The sequence below is a fragment of the Mustela nigripes genome, chromosome 14 (assembly GCF_022355385.1).
Source record: "Mustela nigripes isolate SB6536 chromosome 14, MUSNIG.SB6536, whole genome shotgun sequence".
Lineage (NCBI taxonomy): Eukaryota > Metazoa > Chordata > Mammalia > Carnivora > Mustelidae > Mustela > Mustela nigripes.
Genome location: NC_081570.1, coordinates 101,427,782 through 101,449,096, shown reverse-complemented (window position 1 = coordinate 101,449,096; position 21,315 = coordinate 101,427,782). Strand labels below are relative to the sequence as shown.

General features: G+C 40.0%; 1 protein-coding gene across 1 annotated transcript in view; it reads left to right on the top strand.

Annotated features, from left to right (window-relative positions):
- The window catches only part of SPAG17 (sperm associated antigen 17), a 213,394-nt gene that overhangs the window by 21,217 nt on the left and 170,862 nt on the right, over positions 1-21,315 (top strand). Inside the window, exons 2-3 of the mRNA XM_059377113.1 lie at positions 16,796-16,936; positions 17,554-17,637. Coding sequence (XP_059233096.1) covers positions 16,796-16,936; positions 17,554-17,637 — 225 coding nt within the window. The remainder of the gene's footprint in view (positions 1-16,795; positions 16,937-17,553; positions 17,638-21,315) is intronic.

Here is a 21,315-nt window from a genome sequence, read left to right as displayed (position 1 = left end):
TTCTTTCTTTTATTACTGTATTGTATCACATTGATTGATTTGCAAATGTTGAACCAACCTTGCAGCACCAGAATAAATCCCACTTGGTTGTGGTTAATAATCCTTTTAATATACTGTTGGATCCTATTAGCTAATATTTTGGTGAGAATTTTTGCATCTGTGTTCATCAAAGATATTGATCTGTAATTCTCCTTTTTAATGGGGTCTTTATCTGGTTTTGGGTTCAAGGTAATGCTGGCCTCATAAAATGGGTTTGGAAGTTTTCCTTTCCTTTCCTTCCATTTCTATTTTTTTGAACAGTTTCAAGAGAATAGGTATTAATTCTTCTTTAAATGTTTGATGGAATTCCCTTGGGAAGCCATCTGGCCCTGGGCTCTTGTTTGTAGGGAGATTTTTTACTACCTCAGTCTCCTTACTGGTTATGGGTTATGGGTCTGTTATGGGTCCTTACTGGTTATGGGTTTTCTATTTCTTCCTGGTTCAGTTTTGGTAGTTTCTATATCTCTAGGAATGCATCCATTTCTTCCAGATTGCCTAATTTGCCGGTGTATAGTTGCTCATAATCTGTTCTTATAATTGTTTGTATTTCTTTGGTGTTGATTGTGATCTCTCCTCTTTCATTCATGATTTTATTAATTTAGGTACTTCCTCTTATCTTTTTGATAAGTCTGGCCAGGGGTGTATCAATCTTATTAATTCTTTAATAGAAGCAACTCCTAGTTTCATTGATTTGTTCTATTCTTTTGGTTTCTATTTCATTGATTTCTGTTCTGATCTTTATGATTTCTCTTCTCCTGAGTTTAGGCTTTCTTTGCTGTTCATTCTCCAGCTTTTTTAGGTGTAGGGTTAGGTTGTGTACTTGAGAGCTTTCTTGTTTCTTGAGAAAGGCTTGTATTGCTATATACTTTCCTCTTGGGACTACCTTTGCTGTGTGCCAAAGATTTTGAACAGTAATGTTTTCATTTTCAGTTGTTTCCATGGATTTTTTCAATTCTTCTTTAATTTCCTGGTTGACCCATTAATTCTTTAGTAGGATTCTCTGTAGGCTCCATGCATTTGAGTTCTTTCCTACTTTCCTCTTGTGATTGAGTTTAAGCTTCAGAGCATTGTGGTCTGAAGCAGGGAATGATCCCAGTCTTTTGGTATAGGTTGAGACCTGATTTGTGACCCAGGATGTGATCTATTCTGGAGAATGTTCCATGTGCACTTGAGAAGAATGTGTTATCCTGTTGCTTTGGGATAGAATGTTCTGAATATATGTGTGAGGTCCATCTGGTCCAGTGTATCATTTACAGCCTTTATTTCCTTGCTGATCTTTTGCTTGGATGATTTGTCCATTTCAGTGAGGGAGTGTTAAAGTCCCCTACTATTATTGTATTATTGTCGATGTGTTTCTTTGATTTTGTTATTAATTGGTTTATATAATTGGCTGTTCCCATGTTAGGGGATATTTAAAATTATTAGATCTTCCTGTTGGACAGATCCTGTAAGTATGATATAGTGTCCTTCCTCATCTATTATTATAGTCTTTGGCTTAAAATCCAATTTATCTGCTATAAGGATTGCCACCCCAGCTTTCTTTTGATGTCCATTAGCATGGTAAATTGTTTTCCAGCCCCTCACTTTATTATTTTTTAATTATTTTTTTCAGCGTTCCAAAATTCATTGTATATACACCACACCCAGTGCTCCATGCAATATGTGCCCTCCTTATTACCCATTACCAGGATCTCTCAACCCCCCAACCTCCTCCTCTCCAAAATCCTCAGTTTCTTTCTCAGAATCCACAGTCTCTCATGGTTTGGCGTAATCTCCAGTTTTGTCCACATTGATACAAAAGTTGTCCACCCCCTCACTTTAAATCTGGAGGTATCTTTGGGTTTAAAATGAGTTTTTTGCAAACAGCGTATCGATGGGTCTTGTTTTTTTATCCATTCTGATACCCTGTGTCTTTTGATTGGGGCATTTAGCTCATTTACATTCAGGGTAACTATTGAAAGAAATGAATATAGTGCCATTGTATTAGACAAGCTGACTGTTACTGTATATTGTCTCTGTTCCTTTCTGGTCTGTTACTTTTAGGCTCTCTCTTTGCTTGGAGGACCCCTTTCAATATTTCCTGTAAGCCTGGTTTGGTGTTTGCAAATTCTTTTCGTTTTTGCTTTTCTTGGAAGCTTTTTATTTCTCCTTCTATTTTCAATGACAGCCTTGGCTGCATTTTTTTCTTGTTTAGTGCTCTGAATATATCATGCCAGTCCTTTCTGGTCTTCCAGGTCTCTGTGGATAGGTCTGCTGCCAATCTAATATTTCTACCATTGTGTGTTAAAGAGCTCTTGTCCCGAGCTGCTTTAAGGATTTTCTCTTTGTCACTGTGACTTGTAAGTTTTACCATTAGATGATGGGGTGTTGACATATTTTTTAAATTCCTGGAGTTCTTATACCTCTTCACTAACATGAAGAATTGAGGCTTGTCTCCTTGTATTTATATCAATGGGTTTTTTCAAGTAAATAGTGTGTTGTTCACCTGCCATTCACTAAGTCATTCCCTTTCAGTAGATTTTTAAATATTGGAAATGGTTTAATACTGATTACACCAGCTAGTGAATATGGAGTTTGCGTTAAATTCAGTTGAAAAACATTTGTTTCTTCCATTTTAAACTACTGTCTTATGTACTAACTGGAAAATATAGAAAGGGGAGGGTGAGTCAGTGGAAAAAAGAATAATATGGGTTCCTGTTACACAGGATCTTACAATCTGAAAATATGCAGACACCAGTTATTCTAAAAGTGTGATCACATTGGGATACCTAGATTGCTCAGTTGGTTAAGTGACCAAATCTTGCTTTTGGCTCAGGTCATGATCTCAGGCTTGTGAGACCAAACCCCACAATGGACTCTGTGCTGATCATAGAGCTTGCTTAAGATTCTCTCTCTTTTCCTTTGCCTCTCCCCACCCACAAAAATATTAAGTAAAAATATGATCCCTAACCCTAACTTTAAGAAATACAGATTCTCGGGTCCCACCTTAGACTTACGGAATCAGAAATTTGGGGTGGAGTCCAGTAATCTGTGCTTTATCAAGCATGTGTCTGATGCACATTAATGTTTAAGACATACACTAATACAGTGATCACAATGTCTGTAACTATATTACTAGCATAGTACTAAATAGTACTGACAGTGATTTTTCAAAGGCAGACAGAGCACATAATGATCATTGTTAGGCTGGGACAAATGAAGCATTCCCTGGAAGGAAGGCATTCTGTATAAAAGGACCAGGTGAGCAGAGAATTGAGACAACAAATGGCATATTTGTGATATATAGTTAATCGCCAATGAGACACTGTATTAGGTTCTTTACACATATCATCCTGGTTAATCCTCACAAAACCCCTGAAAACATTCTTCCTAATTACATAAGAAAATTGAAGCTCATGAATTTCTTCAGAACAATTTGCCTGAACTGTGAGAGTTTAGAAAAGTAATTGTTGGTATGGTATTAAAAATATCTGAGGAAGGCAATGTAAAGAGCTTTGAGTTCCAGTCCCTGGAGTCTAAGGCTATATCATATCCCATTAGAGTCCAAGATTTAGACAATTAAAACACATTCTGTGAAGGAAGAATGAAATGATGAATTTGATGTCTTAGGAAAATAAATAGGTTGGAGTTAGAAGAAGTTAAGGGGCTTGAATAGACCCTGTAGAAGGTGTATTCAATAGTCCAGATTCAGTTATAGATTGAACTGGGGGAATAGCCATGAGGAAGGGGCAGATTCAAGAAACTCTGGGAAGAAAATAACAGTGGTAGCCTATCCAAGAGGATAATGGGAGAGGATTTGAAGTTATGATGACTAGGAGAAGTGAAAAGTCTCAGAAACAGACAAATATAGCAAAATGATCTTAGATGATTTTTACTGGTTGTGATAGGGGAGATTTTGTTTGTTTTGTTTTTAGGATATAAAGAGGCAAAGAGCTCAGCTTTTAGACATGCTGAGTTTGATATAATAGTATAACATCAAAGTAGAAATGTTTATCAGGAAGTTAAAAATAGGCTCACAGCCCACGTTAGAAACATAAACTTAAGGGGTGTCAGTAGAGAAGTGCTGGTGGATGCCATGGAAGCAGCTAAAATATTCAACAGAGAGTATGTGCCAGGAGAAGAACAGGATAAGAACAGAATTCTCTGGAATATCTAAAAGATCTTCATGTATGAAACAGAAAGAATGGGGCACCTGGGTGGTTCAGTGGGTTAAGCCGCTGCCTTCGGCTCAGGTCATGATCCCAGGGTCCTGGGATCGAGTCCCACATCGGGCTCTCTGCTCAGCAGAGAGCCTGCTTTCTACCCTCCCCCTGACCCGTCTGCCTCTCTGCCTACTTGTGATCTCTGTCTGTAAGATAAATAAATAAAAGTCTTAAAAAAAAAAAAAAAAAAACAGAAAGAAAAGAGCGAGCCTGATGGTTGGAGTTGGAACATCCAAAGGAGGAAAGAGAATGAGGACAGGATGGAGTCCTGAAAGTTAGATCAGGGAGAAGGGTAAATTCTCCCACCTATGGAGACATTGGGAGAATAGGGTAAGACAACCATATTTAGTGATGAGGACATCATTAGTGATCTTCAAAGACCCAATTTCAATAGGGTGGGTGGTGTTGGTAATGGTAGTCAGGGAGGAGTTGGAATCAGGACTACAGGATTTAAGAACATGAGGGCTTATCAGGATATGGGAGCCTCAAGTATAGGTCACATGTTCTAGGGAGTTCAGTTATGAAGAAAAGAAGATCAGATGGGAAATGGTTAGTAGGAATACTGGAATTAGGTAAAATAATTATCTATGTGTGAAATACCATAAAAAGGAAAGGGGAGGAAGGGCTGGAAAACTGGAGAGGGAGAAATGGGAGAATTGAAGGAACAAAGTTATAGACAAGGTCAAAGGAAAATGAGTCACTGGCTCTAGAACAGTAGAGAAGGGATCAGTCTTCCTCAGCCCAAGCAAAAGGAGCAAATTCTTGAGACTCAAGAAGGATGTATTGAGATGAAATGTGAACAAGGGAGGAAAACAAAGCAAGAAAGTCTTGCTTCTCTGAGGCAGTGAAGTGAGACCACTGTGTAGACACAAAGTAGATAAGCAGGAGACGTAGTCAATTCCTTCCACTGTTTCTTCAAGTAGCATCTGCCCATGAAACTAATTCTAAGACACAGGGAGAGATGTGGTCTAGTGAAATGCATATCACCTTATAATGTGACTTTCATACATCTGTCTCCCCTACTAGACTGTGGGTCATTTGAGAGCAGACTTCTTTCCAGACTTTATAAAAGGAAGACCTCTCGAAGTATAATATAACAAGAATATTTGTACTGTGAAAAACTGTATCTTGAAAAACTGACAACAGCTAGTTTGCTAGTTCCTTTTTTTTTTAAGTAAACACTGAAAAAAAACCCTAGATACCTTGTCCTTATGGCCAACCCCTATCCCATCCCTTTCTCTCTCTTCCCAGAAACAAATAGTATCACGAATTTGATGTATATCCTCTCAGCCTACCTGTGTACCTATTTATCTGTATCCATGAATAATACATATTATTTCTTACTGTATATTACTGCTTGCTGTATATTACTGTATGAGGACTATTTTTTTAATTTCCATTTTTTGTTTACCAATCCTACCATTTTTTACCGCACATGGTGTATTGAAGTCTACCATGTGGAGATATACAGATTTCATTCATTTCTTTTGATTGCTCTTACTCATTTTTGTATCCTCCATTTCCAGGGCAGCACATGCAACATAGTTACCCACATAGTAAATGTTAATTATTAGGGAATAAATTGGGGTGAATAATATAGTAATTAAAATGAATATATAGTAGAGTGCTTTATAGCTATGAAACACTTTGATAAATACTTTGGCATTTGTGTATTGCCTTTCCTAGGCTGATGTGGTTTAAGGATGGTGATTTTGCCCTATGCCCATGCATTCTCTTCCTGATGCCCATTTCAATGTTTGGCACTTAGTAACTCCTCAGTGAATATTGGTTGAATGAATGAATGACTCTGTACTATAAACATTATATTACAACAGTCCAGATTCTGAGTACCTGAGTGTTTTTCCAAGCCCATGTGGTTGGAATCAGGACTAATAACGAGGTTTTCTGATACTAAAACCAGTGCTCTTTTTATTACACCATTGAAAGAGCTATTGTAAGGACTATATTAGGGAATCAATAAGAGAGGAATAATTATAATGAATTACTGCCCTGATGTAACCAATAAATAGACTCCATGTACCTGTGTAATTGGAGAAAATTAATAACCATATCCAGATCGAGGGCTTGAAATTTATCATAATCATTAACTTGGAATATTTAGTCACATGGTCCTTACACGAGGTTCATATGGTAAAGGAGATATGTGAATTATGAGGGTGTATGGTGTTTCAGGAATGAAGGAATAAGCAGGAAGCAGTTTCACTTAAATAAAACTGCTCTTGCTAAGGTCACTGGTAACCTTCTAATTGCCTTTGACGACATATACCACTCCTCCCCTGACTTCAGTGATGCCTTCCCTCCTGACTTTCCTCCACCCCACTTTCTTGTCAACCTCCCAAGAAACTCTTCCCTAAAACAGTGGCAGCTTTGTGAGGATCTGAAGAAAATCATAAGCGTTCTAGGAAAAAGATCCAAAGAACTGCCTCAGGCAGCTACCCATTCTCTAATCTGCCCTCCCACCAGAACTGATTGATACTGCTAAATTCTTTTTACCCTTTGTCAGTTTGGTGGTCTTACCCCAGTTTTCTCAGCAGAGACAGATCTCTACCACCTCTTACCTTCCTTGAGAAAATCCTGATTCCTGGTAGGCTGGGAAGGTCAGGATTATTACATAATGCCAGCTCTGTAAATCTGCAAATCTTAACTCCCTTGATGGGCTCATCAGAGCAACTGGTGTCATTAAGTAGCCTGAACAAAGAAGAATCTCTGAAGAAACTTATTGTGGTGGTGCCTGGGTGGCTCAGTTAGTTAAACCACTGCCTTCCGTTCAGGTCATGATCCCAGAGTCCCAGAATCGGTCTGCATTGGGCTCCTTGCTCTGCAGGCAGTCTGCTTCTCCCCCTGACCCTCTCCCTTCTCCTGCTCTCTCACTCTCTCTCTCTCTCTCTCTCTAATAAATAAATAAAATCCTTAAAAAAATAGAAACTTATTGTGAAACATCAACATTGTTTGCTTACTTTTTAATCTCCTATTTTAGTCATTTTTGTGTAACTTACATTTTGTGTAGCTTAAGTCATTTTGTATAATCAACATTGTTTGCTTACTTTTCAAAGTCCTATCTTAGTCATTTTTGTGTAACTGCATTTCTTACATCAGAGACATGTAATCACACTAATTCAATAAATGTGTGTTGAGTGGAATTGCTGCTCATGTCTTGCTGAATTAAGGCAGAGCCCAGATTCCCAAGCAGGCTATTGCTCAAGGTGCCCCCTCATAGCTTTTCTGAGACAACTTCTGGGAGTTTTCAGATTGACCCATCATCACCTAGGAGCATGACTGACTGTGGGTAGCTAGAAAATCTGGCATTGCCCCAGGACCACCTTGGAGCCCTTTCTTCCCCACATCATAATTTGGTGGCCAAAATATTGGTATTTCTCAGATATTTCATTGAATTGGAGGGAGAATAAGGTAGAGTGTTTATAATCAAGACAGTCTTGTTTGTATCTTTGCAGTTGTCAGAAGTGTCCTTGGGGTTCTTTACTCACTCTAGATGGATGTAGAAATTAAACTCCATCAGTGGCTTAAAATAAATAAATAAATAAATAAAGACCAAAACCAAACAAAACCAAAAGAAAACAAACAAAAAAACTCCATTCATGGCTATGTAGTCAACAAATGGTAAATGAGGACACTTGAATTAACTGCAAGGAAATGAGTTGTCCATGACACGTAATTAACTGAAAAGCAGCCATGGGGCAGAGATGATTCATTAGAAAGAGTATTGGCTGGTTATTTGTTTCCTCTAAGTAGTTCTAGTGCCAAGGTTATACAAATTTATAGAACATACCACAATGGTCAGTGGATAAATGACATTTAAAATAGAGAAATGAAGGTGGGAAAAAAACAAAAACCAAAGAAAAGGGCTACAATAGGGTAATAATGAGCTAATGTTGAGCCTTGAAAATGTCTTCATTTTTAATGTGGGAGATAGTGACTCAACACTGAAGAGACTTCAGGGAGGGGCAAGAGGGTCTCATGTCTGAGGATAGAGTTGATGAAAGGTTGTAGCCTTTAATATCTGATGATGAAAAGAGATCTCCTTTCTTTGGGGTGAGTCCCTGATTTCAATTTTACATTCGTGGAGCAATTAGCAGGACTCCTCTTAGCTTTGCTTGGTCTCCTCTGTTATAAGAATGCCTCTGATATGTAATATTTGTTTGAAAACCCAAAGAAGTTTGTTTCCTTTTGAGGTTTGCCTTACTTTTTATGCTCTGAAGTTCATTTCGGACCTCAGATTTTGCTCCAAGCAATAAAACTGGTTGGATTGTACGAACATAATGGAGCCGTAATTTTAGCCAACTGTTGGGGGTGGGGAGATGGTTAAGGTGTGTAGTGGTTTCTGTGGTTTCTCTGTGGAGTAGAATTCCCTGCAAAGCTTTTCCATGTGGTGTTTTAATAGCTGTCTTAAAACTCTCTGATGTATGGAGCAAAACCGAATTAGGCTCATGTGCTAGATTGGTGGGATGGGCCAAGGGCTCTGAGAAATGAAAGAAAAACAATCCAACAGCCAAGCTCTGAGGCTAAACCATCCAAAGAAGATCCGCAGGATCTATCCAAATTCAAAATCGAAGAAGGGATTACTGCTTTTAACCCATTTTTGCAGAACTTTCTGAGGGAAATAAGATTTCCCTTGCATACATCAATATTTTACCTTTGTGCAGTACTTTACAGTGTACAAAATGATCCTAGGCGTATTTGTTTATTAGAGCCCTGCAAAAACCTTTGGAAGATCATATTATTAAATCCATTTTTACAAGTGAGAAACTGAGTCACAAAGGTAGGCCCAAGGTCATTTGTCTAAGAAGCCACAGAGGCAGAATTTGATTCTATTTCAGAGCATTGTGTCTTCTGCACCAAAATGTCAATAATTTTAATTAGTGATCACATTTAATATTTATGAAGACAAGGAAAACCAGCCAGATAGCATGTGCATGCACAGGAAAGATGTTTCTGAACTGCTGGGTTCTTTTCAGCGAATAGAAGACATTACAGTGTTGTCTGTGTCTCAAAGGAATATGCCCTTCCTTTAACTTAAATGCTCAGTCGCTCAGAGGCATAGTTCCTTCCAAAGTGCTGAGTGTACTTGATAAAATGTCACATACTTAGTTGTCATTCCCATACTAAATGTGTGTAAAAATTCTCTTTAAGGTGTGGCTTTGGCTGCTAACTTCAAGACACATTTATTGAATGCTATACTATATGCCACGCCCATGGGCAAAGCAGGAAATTGTCTAGGTGGTATGATCCTAGGGGAGCCTTTTCCACTGGACACTGCTAACATGACCCTGTTAGCAAGGCATCTCTTTGACTTAGTCCAGTAGTTCCTATGTAGATAGCATGGAGGAAAAAAAAAAATACATCAAGATAGCCCCAGTCACTTATGCTGTAGGTATGTTAATTTATCTAGTTAATAAATCAAGTATTAAGGCCCTGAGCTGAATAGGAGGTGATGTGAATAAATTGTATTCTATCCAGGAGAAAGGGATGCTGAATTCTAGAGTGTCCTATAAGGGGCCCAGGGAAGCCAGAATACAGCAACAGGCCAGGGAGCCTGTCTGATCTGGAGAAAGAGGTGACCAAACACTCTGGACCAAAAATAAACTTTACTCGCTTTGCTTTTGTTTTTAAGAATAAGCCCTGCCTGATATCTGTGTTTAACTTCTGCATCCATAAAATTAATCAGGTTGATATTTGTAAGTTGGATACCAAGCATGTGATCCATTCTTATTTTTTTAAGCCAGTGAGCTGGGTTTTGGTCTCTAATAAGAATTAGTGCAGTGCAGCTGTCCTCCCCCAGCCCTCTGTGTGGCTGCCTTGGAACTCACTGTCTCCTTAGTCAGCTCCACACTTTTTTCCCAAGCCATGCCTCTTTCACTGTTGGAGATGGGTCGGTGTCTCTGGCCTCTACCGAGCACAAAATCACTTTTGGCTCCCTTTTGCCACGCTCTCACATTTTTTTTTTCCCCATAGCTCTGAAGATTATATACCTTTGGAATTTTAAACATAGTATGTTCATGACTTTTGCCCTCTCTTTCAAGCACCTATATATTTTAGAAATGTAATGTGTCAGTTAATAAGTTTATCACTATCAAACAGCAAATTATTCTACAAATTGTCATTCAAATGAAGACTTTCTTTTTCGTGATACAAATGTTGGTGTTCTGTTTGATTTTTCCTTCCTGATTCACTCGTAAGTTCTCCACACTTGGAACAAAATGTATCGAGTAACCATTTTTGTTTTAACAAGTACCAAGAGCCAAAGATCCCCCACATGCACACAACAACAACAAAAAAATAATATCCATGATGGCTGTGATCACTCTTAGGTGCTATGCTCAGAAGGGCTTTCTATAGGTTTTCTCATTCCATCTTCACAACAGTGAGGCAGGTACTGTCATTATCCCCATGTATACGTGAGGCACAGAGAAGTTAAATGACTTGCCCAAGGACACACAGATGGTACACTGAAATTTGAATCCAGGAAGTCAGCCTCCTGGGCCCACGCTCTTAATCTTCATGCCACAATGACCTTCTCCAAGGGGTCATGGAAGTATGAAGTAGTCCCACCATCTGTGGGTGAGAGGTGCTTGGGGAACGCCCACCCTACCCGGGGCAGTGGTTCCCTGCCCTGATGTGACTCATGCCTGATATGTTCAGGAGGAAAGGAGAGCCTTGGAGTGGGTTGGCCCTGCTCCTCCCATAGTGGCCTCTCTGTCCTTGTCACCTGCTTTGCTTGGAGTCCATTTTGAAGGAGAGTGAGGCTGGGTCCCACCTGAAGCAGTGTCTGTCGGCAGACAGTGTCACTCCACACAGCGTACACTGCAGAACGTGCACTGGGTGGGAAATGTGGCAGGTGGAGAGAATCCACTTTGCCCTCAGTGTTTTCCCAGAGATAGTCTTCAACCATTTCAATCAAAATCATTTCTAAGTCAGGCTTAGATACACAGGCCTTCCCAGGAAGGGAGCATGACGTGCTGCTAAATGTTTTAACAACCCGTTCTCCAGGGCAAAGCTCAGATTCATGGCACTTGGCATTGCTGTAGTTTCCACACTTCCGCCATGGTGATTTCACGGTCTCAATGCAAGCTCACTGGACAGAGTCAGGAAGAGTGAGGGCGACCAGATCCAGCACACTCCTGATGGAGGGGATGATTAGGGTGGATGAGGCAATGACGCTACTGCAGGCGGCAAGTGTCAGGTTCAAATTCTGCACATCTGGCGGATTCTGGATCCAGACCCCTGATAGCATGTGTAGCGTCGGTCTTTCCTCTCTCCCCACCCCACCCTGATATGCTCTCACCATAAAGTTTGACTCATAAGAATTTCAGAGGCACCTAGAAGGAGAAAGGAATAATAGAACTTGCAGTCTGTAGGTGGTTAGGTGGAGGGGAAGAAGGCCACCGAGGTGCCTGTCTTTGGGTGACGGGATACAGTAGGAAAGAAAGAGAAGGAGGCATGGTTTTATAGCCAACGCATGTTTGTGTGTGAGTCTTGGGCTTTCCCCTCTTATCTGAAAGAGCTGCCTCCTTTTCCTACCACCCGGCTGCTTCTCTGAGCCACTCCCAGGAAACCTGTCTTGGCAGAGGAACGGCTGCTTCTCTGAGCCACTCCCAGGAAACCTGTCTTGGCAGAGGAACGGCTGTAGGGCTAACTCCTTCCACCTTGTCACTGACGCTTGGCAGAAAACATGTTGGATCAAGGACAGCCCATTTTCCTCCCAAAAGATTTCAGGGCTCTGGACCCTGTATATGCTGCATGACCTTCTAGACATTTATGATTCTCAGGGTCAAAATCCTCAGTGTCCAAGCACATCCTCTGTTCCTTTAAAGTACCAATCAACAGTTATTTATAAAGAGAGCCCCATTTGATTCCCCATTGCTCTGCTGGGCACCATGAGGTACAAAAGCGACAAAATGGAATTTCTAACGTAAAGAGCTTCTAATCTAGTTGAGAAAATGTGACAGCCACGTGAACCGATTCCTAAATAAGGAGCAGTTCTAATAGTATGATGACAGTGCGTCAAGCTGTAGTATTTATAATAAATTGTGAGGAATCTATCATTAGAGAAGAATCTGTAATAAGAATTTGTTTAGTAGAGGCATTCAAAGGAGTTAGATGACTGTACATCCTGGGTGGTTGTGTTGTTCCTGTTTATTAAATGAATCATTTGTAATCTCTATTCCCAACTTATTTTATAGTTATAACCCCTTTTTAACAAATATGATTATAGCAGCCAGTTCTGTGTAATAAAAATATTTCTTCTGCTGGCCAATAGCCCACACTAACACTCTTTGCCTGATGGAGATCCAAGACCCCTTTTGAAGGGAAAACCTGGTATGAGAGAGACAGTCACAAATCCCTCTCCATTTTTCAGTAAATCTACTTGACAAGAAGATCACCCTTGCAGCAGAATATCAACGTAAAGTATAGGTTTGCATATTGGAACAGTTGTTAAATAACTCTGCACAGAATTTTACTTTTGGGGCTTGTATACATCTTCTTCGACTAAAAGTGGTGACCACTGTTGGTTCATCGAGTTCCTTGGGAGCTGATCAGCTCTGGGAAGTGGACTGTGGGAATCTCATTTCAGGTCTTCGAGGGCAGCAGCTCCTCCCCCACCCCAGCACTTGCCAGCAAAGGCAGCAGAAGACAGCACGGGTGTCCTGCCCTTCCCCTCCCCGCTGATGCCTTGTGCTAATGGAAGGAAGCAATCACCTTCCCATTGTCCAAAAGCTGCATTTCACTTGTCTTAAAGCGCTTTTGTAATTATCTTAGAATACAGAAGTGCCTACGTGAAATCTGGAGAGTTTGCAGTCTGTGAAGGAATGGAATCCTAAGTCTACCCCGTGTCTCTGTGACCATAGGCATGTGGGAGACAGCCCCGGTCTCTGCATTTACATGAATACTTTCTTGATTTGGAAGACTAGTATGTCTGTGTTTGGGTTAAGACGCCCTCCTGCCAAGCTTCAATTAGGTGAGGCTGGTAAAGTAAATAAAAGGTAATGGATTGTGTCCATACATGACTTCATTCCACCCTTTGAATGACTTTATCAATAACTGCTAGAAAGTGAGACTCAGAAAAACTGTGTCCAGCATGTGCCTCCAGCCAGCGGAGAGCCAACTTCATTTCCTAAGGCTTTTGAGGTGTGCCTCTACCATTGGATGTATCCAGTGTAGTTTTTCTAAAATGATTAATGTTTTCTTCGTCTAGGCTTATGTTAAGAGTCAGCCCAAGGTTCTTGAGCTATGTGAAACTCACCCACAGGTAGCAAGCACCTCGGGGCTCACAAGCGGGATGACTCAAATACACACATTGTAGGTTCATTTCTCACCGATTGTCTACATTTATTTTCTCTATACTCATTTTCCCCGGCTGCCCTGTGAACCCAAATTTAAGGACTGTGTTTAACTGCATGTCGGGGCAGGATATATGGCGGAGGGATGTTCTGAATCGTTTTGTATCAAATCTAATTTTTGTCCCAGTTTTTCCGAAACAATTTCCTATTTTTAAAACTGCTGCCAGTAGTGGTAATTCAGAATCTACAGTTATCCTGGAGTAGTAAGAGAAAGATTCAGATATTATATTTGCAGAGCCTTGTTCCTTTAACGATTCTCCCTAATTAGACCCCAGGGCAATGACTTACTCTTCATTAGTTGAATAGTCTGCATTTCCTGACATCTCGCTGCCCCCTAGTGCAGCACTCTAGTGAGTGCATCTTTCTCTGCAGACATTCTTGATTTGCATTATTTCTGCCTGATAGTCCGTTTTATGCTTACCTGGCTTCTGGCAGCATGACTTGACCCTAATCCATGACTCTGACAAAGTCCATCGTGGGTCCTGTTTTGCCAGGTAGATCCTCTTCTGGGGAGCAGGAGTTTGGGGAGCTAGCGAGTACAAGTGGGAAATGGAGTCTCAGCTGGACTATACTCTCCAGACCCCTTCCAGTAGAGAAATGGGGCCCAGAATTTTCAGCATAGGACCAGTAATCAGAGGAACAGAGCTTGCACTAAGGTGCATCTGACCAAAGTAACAAGAACACCGGCTTGGAGAGAGACAAGCTTGGGAAATTTCCTTAATGTCGTTGAGCCTTTGTCAAACAATCATTGATTAAAAAATAAACTAAAATAAACTTAAGATGTCCTAAGCATTTACTACAATATCTATTTTTGAAGGTTTTTTACACTTTGACATGTGATACAGATCTTCATCTATTGTGTTTCTTATGAATGAAGTAGCCATTAGCTGCAATTTAGGCCTTTTGGAAAGGCGTTGTGACCCAAAGACTTGCTCGCAAAACTGTTCTAAAATGATCTCAAAATTGTAAGCCACGTATGTGGTCTGCGTGATGTTCTGCCAAGATGACCTCGAACAAGTTGTTTGACTTCATTGGACCTCTGTCTTTCCATCTATAAAGTATTAGTGCACCTATTTAAAGGGATTACTCAGGGATTCAGTGAGATAACATATGCCTGGCACATGGCAGATTTCAAGAATTGTTAGTTCCTGCCTCCTCCTCCCTTATTTTTGTCCGGTCTGAAATAGTCAACACCTGCCTTTGACACCCGATACAACTGGGTAGGTGGTGGACTACTACAATGCCCTTGTTCTGATTTATCCCCCAAGGAGTGGAGAGGCAGCCCTTCCTTTTCACTGTTAGCTTTCAAATACTGGCAAGGACAGTGCAGCGGGGAGGGGGTGAGGTAGAGGTGCTCATTAAAATCTTCAGTGTGGGAAAGTGTAACTGATGGGAAGCTTGGGGTATTGCCTGTTTAGGATCCATGTGTACTGTATTGTGAGAATATAAGAGATTTTCGTCTTTCAATGATTATAGTTGAGGTTTTGACTGTGGGAGTAGACAAGAGAAAACCAAAGGCATCCCATGTGGGACAGGTCGTTTTGTGATAGTGGAATTTTTTTCCCAAAAGAATAAATTATAAATGTCATACTAACTTTTCAGAGTCAGAATATTAAAACAAAACAAAGCAAAAAGAAAGAACAGATGCTCAGTCTTCCTATGGTGTATTAGCAAACAAACAAAAAAGGTCTTAAACTCAGTGTAACAGAGGGAAACACATTGAACCACACTAACATGTCCATACACACACACACACACACGCACACACACACACACACACATATTTTGTAGGTAAGATTCACATTTTTATGCTTTCATGTGTGGTTTTTGTTTTGGATTGACAGTTGGGCAGGTTTTGTTAGGTAGCTAGTAAGTTTCCATGGAAAGAAATAAGAGACTTTTAAGGATACTAATTATTTGATGGTAAGGAGGAATTTGCACTAAGGTCTTTTCTCCCACCTATGCCCTAGTTCTGTCATCACCCTGACCATGGACTGGACAGAAACCAGAGAGAACCACAGAAAATTATGCATTTCATTACGTTTGTGTAAAATCTCTTCACGTCATCTTAGACGTTGTTTCAGAATCCACTGACAGGAGGGGTTACTCTATTTGAATCAGATCTCTAGAGGGATGTTAGGTTTTGCCCTGTCCAACCCCTTTATGCTATAAATGGGGTTGGTAAGGCCTGGAGAGGTCACATGGCCGGGGTGCTCTCCTTTATTATTTATTTCTCTTTCCAAATGTCTTTATCACATTTGCTTATTTCATTTCCCCATAAGATTGTTAATGTAAGGAAGCCATAGACGTGGTAGGCATGATGAGTTTGACTCTCAGCACCACACAGTGGATAATTCAATAAATTCCATTCTTAATCTTCAGGGAACTGCTTCTTCCCAAGAGAAATTACAATAGAGAAAGGGATTACTGAATTAGAATATTGTCTTTAGTAACATTTTTTAAAAATTATTTGATGCAGCATTTCATGTCCAAGTGTTATTTTTTAGCCTAAGTCCTGGGAAGGGAAAGGACTCGTTTGTGAATTAGCAATGAGATTCTTGTGTTACACGAAGAGGAAAAGATGTGTTCTAGTTCTGTGCTTTACAACAACTTCAGGGATTACATTTTTAACCCATATAAAGGCCCATTTGGCAACTCATTCACTATTACCCAACATTCAACAAGTATTGATCAAGCTCCTCCTATGCCTCTAGCACTATTTAGAGTCTTAGAATGTATTGGGGGAAAAAAACAAAGATTTCTGCTTTCAAGATTATATCTTAATATATATTTGTAACATATGAATGAACCATTTCTTCCAAATACCAAATTTTTCTTGGACAGCATTCTAGTGAAAGCATGTCATTTTTAAACACTGTCTTCCTTAAAATGAAAGGTCTAATTTCACAAGAAAATGGTTGTTTGTTTTTTTGGTGGGTTGGTTTTTTTTTTTCCTTTTGGTCTAGTTGCATGAAATTTGGCACAACACTGCCGCCTTGTGGCTACTTGAGTCAGGAACTTACGCTATGTGGTCAGCTCTTGTCTTTTAAGGTGACATTTAAACGGAAAACTATCTTGTTTTAGTGGAACCCTTCGACACAAAATTACCTACCTACCCAGGATTTAGAATTTAATTCCTTCTGGTTTTTTGGTTTGTTTGTTTGTTTGTTTTAACAGAATGATTGGAAGGGCTCTGTCGCTTTTATAGTTGGAAACCGGAGTGAGGACGATCTTCTCATCAGAGCTCTTACCCTTGCTGTCCAGGTGCCTCAGCGGAAATTGTTCAGTATTGTGTCCTGGCAAGACATTCTCCAGCAGGTATCTGTCTCTTCCCACCGCTAGGCCCCGTGAGGACTTTTGTGCTTAAAATAATAGAATAAGATAATAAAATAAGTATAACTATCAGATTCTTGGGCTTTTCAGTAAATCAGGGTGGATTATTTTAAACAAAACTTAGCTAGAATAAACTTGCATTGTTTAACTGGGAAGAATTATTTTGACCCATTATTTAGGCCCATTTAGTCCCTTTCGGCACTCATTCATTTGACAAAGCTCCTGTGGCCATACCAGGCTCCATGCTAGGCTCTCTGAAGAATTGTTTATTCAATAAAAGACTTAATAATAACAAAAGACTAAAATATTTACTATTCCAGGGAAGTCAATAGCAAGAGAAATTAAGACTACAGAGAAACCTAGCTGTCAGAGGACAGAGAGGAATGACCACACAGAAAAGTCCTGTCAGGTGGCCCATACTTACGTGATTACTAACAGCTTACCAAAGTGACTATAAATATTTTGCCTAGTTAGTGAATATCTCTTCCTTACTAGGTTTTTCAACCCTAAAAGCCACCTAGGTAATTGAAAGTTACATATACCTAAGTATGCTTTAAGTATGTCTTTCTTTTTCACTGTGGATGAATTTAATTTTCTTACAGATCAATGAATCAAATGCATTTCTTGGAACTCCATCTAAAAAGGCAAAGAAACCTCTAGGCGGTAGTGCTCCCTTATATCATGAGGTAGGTGGATGTCTTTACTGAAGATATGTTTGTAATTTTTAGAAAATGAGAATTGAAGTAATAATCTTAAACTCACATTACAAAATTTTTTTAAAATTCATTCTTTGAAAGCAAATTCTTGCTCCTCATTGGAACTATCCGATGGTAGGCACTTAAGAAAATCTGCCTCTCTTCTGAAAAAAATCCCTTTCTAGGAATAAAATTGTCCTAGATTGTCTACACCACCACTGTATCCAAGTAAGGACTATAAATCAGAAATTTTTATATACAAAAGAGTTGGGTCAGACTTTTTCCTGGTAATTATTAAGTGTGTGATGGTATTAAAGGGAGCTGTATGATTAGTGTATTACAAAGTGTTATTTTCACCAAAGGAACAATGTAAAAATGGCTCAGAAAGTGTTTCCTGTACGAGACTAAGACACAGCTGTTATAATTTTCCACGAGTCAGCGAGATTTGGGCACATTTTCTATCCTATTTTAACCGACATGAAATTAATGACAATTTTTAGGTTAATGGTCTATTCTGCATTTCTAGCAGATGCTTAACACAAAAGTCTGGCCTGGCTGACCATTGGGTTTATGGAAGGACTTAGAACTCATGCTCAGTGCAGGGCGATTGCCTCTCATGCTGCCTTGTTAATATCTAACTTACAGCTCACAAGAAGCTATAAAAATTCAGTGATTAATTAGAATATCACTTAAAATTTGTCAGGCACTGTTTTATGGCTCTTCAGACTGAAAGCGTAAGGATTTTGGATCTTTCTAAGACAAACTTGTTTGCACTTTATTTCAGTGATCTAATAAAGTTTTTTATGTGTCTCAGGTCTTGGATGATTTCCTAATGGGCTCTTTAGTATTGCCTGAGTACTATCGGAACAAGTTTCATTGGATTTATTTACACTTGACAATAGTGTGGATTTTATAGCATTAACTCTTGCTACACTACTCTCACTACCAGGAAAAATTGATTCTGTGCTCTTTGAGTCAAATAAAATACCTTCTACCTTTTGTTACGATGTTCTCAGTGTGCGTGCTCCAGTTGAAACATTATGTGATACTTAAAATATTGGAAATTTTCTTCTGAAGTAGCCATAGAAATCCCTGTCCAATTCTCAGGCCTGGGACCAATTAGCCCCCCAAAGGACTCTTTCTTCTTCAAAGATTCTCAGTAAAAATCAGAGATGATAACAGGCCAGTTTTGATGTCTAATCTGGACAGACATTTTGACTTGGATGTAGGATAGCACAATGTTACAAATCCAGAGTTCAGTTAGAAAGCCATTCCTCTCCAATATGTGCTGTGACTCTGGATTGTGAATCCTTCACTCAGGGGAGGTCCATTTCACATCTGGCTCTACCACATTCTTCCAGTGGAGCATTTGGGCCGTGAGCCTCCCACACCCACTCACATACCCTTTCCTGAATGGTTCCAGAAGAAAAGGGAAGGCGCGATGAGCACCACAGAGATTGGATCTTGGGTATACCACACATGCATCAACATCAATTTGCTTTGGTAAAGAGAAATATAGAACATAAAACCAACTCGGTCTCCTGATCAGCATCAGTCAACGACAGAAAGCACATCTGCAGAAGAGGGCACATTTCCAGTCTTAGACCCTTCACACTTAGGACCTGTTTGGGAACTCTGTCGCTTGGGACCTCATCCCAAGTGAGTTGAAAAGCTGCTGGCAGTGCCTACTGAGAACCCCCAAGGTGGTTGTGATAGTGAATGGTGACCTTGAGAGAGGCCCAGACCCAAACCCTTCTGGGACTTGTGAACTTTTAAGACTCACGAGTCTGTTTCTGCCTGAAGCCTGGCACAGTCTGTAGCAGCTAGGACACTGGCCACAGTTAAACTCCTCAAGAGCCTCTTTGCAAGGTCTTATATTTTCTTTCTCCTCCTTGGAGAAGAAAAGGTCATCTAAGAAATTTGTTTAGCCTGCATGCAACATTGGTAGAGTTCTGTGTCTTCCAGTTTGGAGGGGAAAGCTCAAGAGCCAGGAACTCTGAAGGCCATACCCTCACATTTACGTCCATTTGTAGGCCACTCTCACTGGCCTTAACTCGGAGCCTCGTCGTTCTCACTTTAAACATAGTTCTAACCAGTTCGGCTTTCTGGATTCCTTGCCTGCAGTCAATTAGGAGCAGCAAATTAAAGTGAAATGTCACCATAGTGCAGTTCATCCATGAGTAGTAAAATAGCGTCAGAACCACATTACGTATTTGCAATAACGACTTGAAATGTCTGGGCTAGCAAAGACCACATTCCTAAGTGATTTGCTCAGGCTTTCACTTGGATGGCTTGGTGTTGTGTACACACAGCCTCATTCTGAAATTGTGTAATTTCCCGCTGAAACTTTAGAGTTCATGTAGCCATAGGATTGTATATATGAGAGAGAGTCTTTATTTATAAACCACAGTTCTTTGAAAATGTGCTTAGATTTGTGCTAATGTGATTCCACAGAGACTTGGCTACAGCTCATTTGTTCATTCACCTTCTCTTTTTGGAAACCCTGGTCTACTCTAGCAGGAACTACTCTAAGGACCCATACGGAATGGGAAGAGAATGTTCTCCTTTGTGCATGGTCTCAGGGATGTTAGCTATTCCTTTATTATATTATTAGTAGTAGTTGTAGTATTTAATAACAAGGGTGAAAATTATGATGATCCCATTCACTGGCCTTACATATGAACATAATTTCCAGCTTGTAATCCTATTTGAGGCTGTGGACTTATATGAAAATGGATATACAGATATTGTCTGCATTATACAGTCACCAGCTTTTACCAGATAGTGGTACTTTATCAAATACCAAACAATTAACAAGTACATTCTTGTTCAACACTAGGGGGATTACACACTATATAGACAATGGAGGAGAGATGAATATTATAAAGACTCTAACCTCAAGAAGCTTAAGGATTAGTTGGGGGGGGAGGAAAAAATGTATCCTAACACATAGTAAATGGTCAAAAAATGTTTGTTAAAGAAATGAAGGGGTTCTTGGGTGGCTCAGTTGGTTAAGTGTCTGCCTTCAACTCAGGTCATGATCCCAGGGTCCTAGGATAGGGCCCTGCATTGAGCTCCCTGCTCAGTGGGGAGAAGAGCTCCCTTTCCCTCTGCCCTTACCTCTGCTTGTGCTCTCTCTTTCTCAAATAAATTAAGTCCTAAAAGAAGAAGAAGAAGAAGAAAAAGAAGAAGAGTAATAATAATAATAATAATAATAATAACATAACTGCATTGAAGCCCACGAGGGACAGATGAAGTGTTATGGGCATTCAAAGGAAGATGAAATTGCCGTGAGAGTGGGGTTATGAGTGGGATCTAGAGAAGCCTTGTGGAGTAGATGGCATAGGGAGAAAAAGGAAGGGTAGCTAATTTTGATCTTTTATATATTATTGCAGGAATGCCTGGGTGGCTCAGTTGGTTGAACACCCGACTCTTGATTTTGGCTCAGGTCATGATCTCAGAGTCGTAGGATTTGGCCCCATGTTGGGCTCCATGGTGCTCAGTAGGGAGACTGCTTAGGATTCTTTCTCTCTTTCTCTGCCCCTCCCCAACTCACACTTTCTCTCTCTCTCTCTCTCTAGTAAATAAATGAATAAATAATTCCGAATAACCCACATCACAATTCTTAAAGGAGATATAAATATTGCCATTTTACATGTAGGGAGATGG